Genomic DNA, 7,646 nt, shown 5'->3' on the forward strand with positions numbered 1-7,646 from the left:
CCGTCTTGATCTCTTCTTCCATCTTAGCAAAAATCTTCTTCAATTCTTCTTCTCCTCGTCCTCGTCTCCTCCTAATTCCTTCCTGGCCAAGAGAAGAATAGTGGCAATTCGGTACGAAATTTCGACTCAGCAGTTGCATACATAACCTTTTCGGGCGAAATATGACCCCAACTCCGTCCACCAACATACCAATTTATTTTATTCTTCATCGACAAACTTTTTCCTAGAACACTCCTACTCAAACCATCAATATCTTGATCCAAAATCCCATACATCTTCTTCGCCATATCTCGTAAATCGAAGATATTATTTGCATAAATCTTGATTCCATGCACCTTGCGTAACGTCTTTGCTACTTTCTTGATCCCTACTCCGACGACGATCACTTTAGGGCTTTCGAGAAACTCCTTGAGCAATTTCGGAGCACCAATTGGCAATTTTTGAGAATTCTTGTACATCTCGGGCATTTGATACAAGAAACATGTCAAGTGTCCTACACTCATGACAAGTAGATCGTACGGCTTGTTAGCTGGTCGGACACCATTAATGTTTTCGACCGATAGCGAAACGATAATCTTGTTTCCCTTCTTCGTATTGTCTAAGAGTTTTTTCGATCCCTCCATCCAATCTGTAACGACTATATCGGAAGATGTGACGGCCGATAGAACTTCGTTGTCGTCGAGGCTTAACGTGTATGCTTTCACGTCTTCGTCTGAGGTAAAAGCTTGTTGAATCCTTAGGTCCATGATTAAGGTAGGTTAAGCAGAAGAATATTTTTATGCAAGCTTTTGACTTTGGAAAGAAAACAATATGTGCTGGCTAATATTAATTATTGTGTTTGTGTAGAGCTCATAAGTCATAGATGATGTATTTATAAGTACAAGTTCAGAGATCCCTAATCCTTTTTGAACAAGGAATAAAAAGTTTCTAGGGTTTTGTTAGGTTTTCCTACCCTTCGAAGTTTACTTTGTGCCCAAGAAAGGGAAAAAAGAAAAAAACATTGTCGAAAATTGAATTAAAAAACCAAGCCCTAAGTAAGGACTGGGCTTCATAAATAATGCTCGAGTTTGGTCTCTTCGGGTATCCTCACAGTCGACGGCCGTGAGACTCGATTTATTTTGATGAAATTTTGATCCAAAATTTTCTTCTACAATTTGCAATTTAAACTTCTGAAGCAGATATATACTCGTTTGAAAAAAATTGTCTTAAGCAGGAAATTAATTACATATTCAACTATTGTTCATCACATCGTCAGTTTCATCCACTAAATAATAAAACTGCTCATCTTTATACTTTCAAATCTCGAATGGCGTTGTATGCAGCCAATCTGTTTTTGTTTATGATGTTCCGGATGTCTTGGTTATCGAAGCTATGACTCTTTCAATAGGTAATCCGTAAGTGCCTTTGAATGGGGGTATTCATAATGCAAATTTTGAGTCGGACTCCATGTTCATGATCGACATCATTCATGATGCTGATTCAAGATTTCTTTCTTCTCATGATCCGATAGAAGTCATTACGAAAGACATGTCCAGTTTTGCTAATTTTAATTTTATTTGTAGTCAAGGAAGCAGTTCGATAGCCAATAAAAAATGTAATGAGAGAGATTGTTTATCTCCCTTACTATCTAATGTAGCTCTCCTTGAAATGGGTTGGATTAATTAATGAAATCGCAACTGTTTCCTTCAAAAAAAGTCATGAATCCTAAATCTCTACTCCCTTCGATCTATTTTCAACTGTTGCATAAGAAAATTTTTATAAATCCATTTTAATTATCGTTTTATACGATCTACGTATATTTAAACTTTTCATTCAAGTCTCATTTTTATATTAATTTTAACAGTTAAAAATATAATTATTTTATTTATATAAAAAATTATGATTTTAAAATAATAATTAAAAAAATAATTATCATTAATTATTTTTTTAATACCGTTACACGACATATTTGAAGTGGACCGAAAAGAGTAATTAAAATAATCAAAGTATCAAATCTAGAAGTGTGAATTTTATGGGCAAAATTAAGCACTTGGTCCCTCATGTTTATTTTTTATTTTTGGCTACATTATCCCTTTCGTGTTTCAGTTCATGTCCTTAGTCTCAACGTTTGATATTTTGTTAGGGTACTTAGTCCCTCACGTCAAAAGTCCGTTAAAATTTGCTTACATGTCCCTATAACTAAATATATCACACACACGTGTCTCTTACGTGGACCAATTTAGCCAGGTCAAATTTTCTTGTCACTAAATCAAAATGATTTGGACACAATTATCCATCTTCCCAAACCGAACCGAACCGAATCAAAAATTAAAATCACTTTGAGAGCCAATGGAAGAGCTTTACACTCACTTACAATCTGTCAAAACAGAATTGAACACAATTAATTCTTTAGAACTAATGAAGCATAACTCACATAAACAGAAATTCAGATTAGATCGTGTAACTACCTGTTTGACTAAAGTGTTTGACTAAAGTCTCGTTAAAGCCAGGAGGAATGGATTTCTGCCCAAAAGCATAGTGGTAGAACATGGAAGTAGCTTCTTCTTCCCTCAATAACTCCATCTAAGTAGAGTTGAATATTGTTGGGAACTTGAAATGTGAGACAACTAGCGTTTTGCAGCATGGCACGTTGAAGATCAACTTCTTCAAAACAGGAAGTGACCAAACATCATCTAGGACGACCAAAGACCGTGATTCAATCTTCCAATCGTATCCAAATAGTTTGGGAAGATGGATAATTGTATCCAAATCGTTTTGGTTTAGTGACAAGAAAGTATGATTTGGCTAAATTAATCCACGTAGGTGACACGTGGTGTGATATAGTTGGTTATACGAAACATATAAACAAATTTTAACAGACTTTTGACGTGAGAGATTAAATACTCTAACGAAATACCGAACGTTGAGAAAAAAATCCAAACTAAAATAAAAAACAATATAACGAAAAAAATAAACATGAGGGATCAAGGAGTTAGTTTTACCGAACTCTATGTGTGTTGAAAAGTTCCCACAAAGTTTACCAAGATCCAAGATCCAAGAATAAAAAGGAATAAAAAATTTTTACCGTCCCATTCTCGAGAAACAAATTACCGTCTTTATTTTGTTTTTAAAATTATTTAACTTTGAGCGTACTATTTTTCCTTTTTTCTTTTTCTGACTCTCCGCTGGAAATAATTTATTCTCAAAATTCAATCTTTTTTCATATTCTTCGCCCAATCATACAGTTGTGGTGATAGATATTTTGCAATAAAGGATCCATTTTTGCACTTCAGATCTGATTGGTGCGTTACCCATTTTGATTTCTCGAATACCCTTTTCTTGTTTTTGATTCTTTCGTTTAACAATTGCAGTTTTTTTTGTTTTCTTCAGAAGAAACGTGATTTCGTGTTTTAATTGGTTCGTTGATGTTGATTATCTGCAAAATCTGGGCATTTCAGATTCGAAATCAGCATAAAGATTGAAACTTTTTCAGGTAATCAATTCGCAATCGTCAAAGTATAGCTGTTTCTCGTCGATAATGGTTTGGATTTATCTGGGGTTTTAGCTAATTTCCATGTTTTCTTGTTGAAATTTCGTTTATTCTGTTAAATTTGTTGAAGAATTGGGCATTTATTGATGTTAATTAGAGATCTAGATTCGTTGAAACCTACGGTAGGTAGTTGATTAGTGGACGACGCAAACTAGTAACACCAACGGTTTTTGACTTTCGTGCTTCCTACCATCTTAATGTATTATTACCAATAAAGTTTCCTCCTTTATCAAAAAACAGAGATCTAGATTCGTTAGCTCTCTGGCTATTGTCAATTAGCCTTTTCTGATCAACTTGAATTCCCATATGATCGCCAAATATGATTGAGTTTATCTGCTTTAGCAGAAATCCGATAATGGTTGTTATCTTGCGATTCTTTTGTTTTAAACCAGGACCAATTTCAGGCATTTTGAAATTGTTGGACCAGTGTTGGGTTTTTTCTAAACCACAGAGCATTAACTGATTGCTGTATTATCGCCATTTTCAGGATTTTGGTGCCATCATCTGCCAATATGGTTAACGATGTTTTAGTATCTCCTCGTCGGAAATCAGCATCCTTTAAGAAACAATTCGACTTAAGCTGGTCTGCTCTTGTGCAGAGGCATCGATTTCTCTTGACAGCACTCGTTCTATTGGCTTTTCTCTGTACCGTTTATCTCTACTTTGCAATAACGTTAGGGGATACGATGACGTCATGTAGTGGCTTGAAAGGGAAGCAAAAGGCATTGTGTCATTTACAGCATGCAAAGACTACCGTGTCTAATGGCAAGCTCAAATTTCTTTAGCAGGTAATAATAGACCCATTCATACAATTGTTACGACTTCACCCTGTTGTTTTACCTTTTTTCTAGAAGGCGAAAAGGAAAAAAATTGGATAGATGTAATGTAAGGATGATAATGTATCATGTATAGCCACAATGGCTTGATTCATCATGTTATGGAATTATGTTCAGATGATTGCTTTGTAGCCAAGTAACTACTATCATATTCATTTGTAGTGAGATTTTATGTTATGGAATTATGTTCAGGTGATTGCTTTTTGTGCAAGTAATATCAATTCATGTGTAGTGAGATTTCTTGAAATTGCATCGTTTTGTACTGCTTTGATCGGTAATAACGGTCTGATTGAATTAGGCTTGGTCAGTTAACAATGGTTCCATTCGATTCTTCGCTTTGGTCATTTTCAATGGAGTTATGTTCAGATGATTGCTTTTTGTGCAAGTAATATCATATTCATGTGTAGTGAAATTTCTTGAAATTGCACTGTTTTGTCATTCTTTGAATGATTGGTAATAAGGGTCTGATCGAATTAGGCTTGGTCAGTTAATAATGGTTCGGTTCGATTCCATTGGTTTTGGTAATTTTCATTTCACTTCGTTCAGTTTTTTTAACCCCATTCGTTTGGTCGGTTCGAAGATTTAGTCATTGGAGTTAATTTCCAGTTATTTTTCTATTCGGAATTTTCGGATCAAATCGACTAAACCAGTATTACCATATTAATTCGGTTCGACCTGCTTAATTTCAGTTCAAGTCAGATTTCTTGAAACTGCATTGTTTGGTCTTTGACTGGTTGGTAAGAACGGTCTGATCAGATTAAGGGTGTCCCGGTTGATGGGCACTTGGTTAGTGAAAGAAAATCGTTTGATTTGTTTCGGTTCGATTGGTTATGGTCATTTTCAATTGATTTTGTTCAATCTTTTCGTCTAAATTTCGATTCAGTCGGCCAGTTTGAACCTTTTAGTCGCTGAATTAAGCTCAATTACTTTCTATTCGAATTTGTCTGATCAAAATATACGAAACCCGTGTGACCATATCGTTTCGGTTCAAAATCCGATCAAATTCAGTCCAACTTAGTAGACGTGTACACAACTCGGATTAAAAGATTAAAATGAAACATCATGTCATAACCGGCTGGCCAAAGAGTATGAAAATGAACCGATTTTAATACCAGACCACGGTTCAACATGGAACCAGCAAGATTGATCGACTTTGGCTTTGTTAATCATGAACCATTTTCAAACCTATTCAATTTTACTTCAGACAGAGTTCAATAATCGAATCGGCCCAATTACACGAGTTTATCAAAAACCGACCATTCGACCATATCACTTTTTATTTTTATATTTCTAAAATAATCTATCCATAAATTTTCAAATGTTCATTCCCCTAAAACTCCCAACATTTGAAGAGAAAATGTCGAATTATTAGATCATTGTCTTAATCGATATCATGTCCCTTTTTAATTTTAAAATCAAGAATTAAAATAATAATAGTATGTATACATTATATCTGGCACCGTTATGCGCGTACTTACACGTTGTAACCAAGTACGGCCTTTTATACCAACGAAGAGCCAATTAAAAAAGACATGGCCTTTGCTTATAGAAAGCAAATTAAAACCCTCTCTCACAAGCATTCTCTGATTCCATCTCTCTCTATCTGGTTTCAATCTTTCCCGTCCAATCAAAGATTGCTAGGTAAGATTTAGCTAATTGTCGATTATTGATTGATATGTAAACCAATTCACGCTTTCGTAAATGGACGAGAGTTTTAGTAGAATTTTCTTTGCATGTTTCTCAGTATTATTCTGTTGATCTTGGCTTCTTGATTATTCAATTTTATTAAGAAATTCTGTTTATGAATAATTTCAGGCTGCAGAGATCAGAAAATGGTTAGTGAAGTAGAAGTGTTATTGTCACCTCATCATCGTATGTTGAAGAAACAATTCGACGTAAGCTGGCCAACTCTTGTTCAGAGACACCGTTTTCTCTTAACGGCGTTAACTCTCCTAGCCTTTCTCTGTACTATTTACCTTTACTTTGCCGTCACATTGGGAGATACAATGTCGTCATGTAACGGATTACAAGGATCCCAAAAGGCGTCTTGTCGTCTCGAGCATTCATCAAAGTATAGTTCTTCTGTCTCAAATGGCAAACTCAAATTTCTTTAGCGTTTACAATTCAGCATTATCCGACGTCGTTTCGAAAGGATGGAAGATCGAGTTGACGGAGATTGATGATATGCACGTAGCTTAATTGATTCTTGAGTTGTATTAAATTTTATCATCCTTTGATGGGAATTAAATTAAAAAAGAAAAGTTGTTTGATTCATCGTTTTCAAGTAATTCTTTGAGTGGATACAGAATGTGAGATTAGTGTGTAAAAGACGTGTTTTTTTAGGGATGTGAGATTTGCATTCGTTTGGTGGTTTACGGATGCTCGAGCATGCTCGAGTTTGCTTCAAACTGACTCAAAAGAAGTGTTTTTTTACTAAAAATGGCAAAAACACGTTTTTTGAGGCAATTTAAAAGCAAGCTCGAGCATCCGCAAAACACGAAACGAACGGACCCTTAAGGTAGCAACACGCTAAGACAGCTCGCTAAAGTAAAAACAACTGGAGACAAAGTAGAAGTATTGGGTTTAGCCTCTATGAGCTAACTAATTCCCCTCCATTCTAACAAATGAAAATGAACAAACATTAAAAGTAGCCGCTACAACTTTAATCTGATCCACGAGAAGAGTAGGAGCAGTCAATCTAGACGTTCTCGATTTCAATTAATCAAGTAGGAGATATTTTTAAGCACAAGTAAGGGGACCTACATTCTTGTTCCCCATGAAATCGCCCTCCAAGCCGCAATGCATTCTGCATGGAAGGAGTCTTCAGCACCACCTAGAAGCCCCATCTCCGTGTGAATAGCCTATCCTTGACTATCTCGAGCTACAATGCCTAAGTTGTTCCTTACAGAGCCGAAGACGAATGCTGCATCAAATTTTAGCTTAACAAATCCGACCCTTGTTAATTACTTAAATGTCAGAATTAACATAATTTCATGGAAAACTCTGTTTTTACTTTTAATAAAACATATCGACATAAATAAGTGACATTAATATTAAAAAGAGTACAAGAAAATTCAGACCCACAAAAGATGCCCTTAAGCCCAAGTTTTTCCTTGTCCAAAGTTAGATTATTCTTATATATAATAGTAGTACCAATTAGACACGTTATGACTTATTTTCCCAGGTCGAAGTTGTGTTGTGTTCTTGGTATATGACAAATTTGTCAATCAATTTCATATTTTCTCATTCGTAAGCTAAATCATGATGATGAGAGTTTAAAC

The 7,646-nt window shown here is 35.2% G+C and overlaps 3 protein-coding genes across 3 annotated transcripts; 2 read left to right on the forward strand and 1 right to left on the reverse strand.

Annotated features, from left to right (window-relative positions):
• Positions 1-71: 71 nt before the first annotated feature.
• LOC139885176 (uncharacterized) lies at positions 72-746 on the reverse strand. Its single transcript, XM_071869118.1, has one exon. The coding sequence runs from the start codon at positions 744-746 to the stop codon at positions 72-74; it is 675 nt and encodes a 224-aa protein (XP_071725219.1).
• Positions 747-4,041: 3,295 nt separating this feature from the next.
• LOC139885178 (uncharacterized) lies at positions 4,042-4,314 on the forward strand. Its single transcript, XM_071869119.1, has one exon. The coding sequence runs from the start codon at positions 4,042-4,044 to the stop codon at positions 4,312-4,314; it is 273 nt and encodes a 90-aa protein (XP_071725220.1).
• A 1,583-nt stretch (positions 4,315-5,897) lies between these two features.
• Positions 5,898-6,479, forward strand: LOC139885179 (uncharacterized). The gene is made up of 2 exons (XM_071869120.1): positions 5,898-6,006; positions 6,181-6,479. The coding sequence occupies exons 1-2, from the start codon at positions 5,898-5,900 to the stop codon at positions 6,477-6,479; spliced, it is 408 nt and encodes a 135-aa protein (XP_071725221.1).
• Positions 6,480-7,646: the final 1,167 nt, after the last annotated feature.

Source organism: Rutidosis leptorrhynchoides, unplaced genomic scaffold (genome assembly GCF_046630445.1).
Source record: "Rutidosis leptorrhynchoides isolate AG116_Rl617_1_P2 unplaced genomic scaffold, CSIRO_AGI_Rlap_v1 contig85, whole genome shotgun sequence".
Taxonomy (NCBI): Eukaryota; Viridiplantae; Streptophyta; class Magnoliopsida; order Asterales; family Asteraceae; genus Rutidosis; species Rutidosis leptorrhynchoides.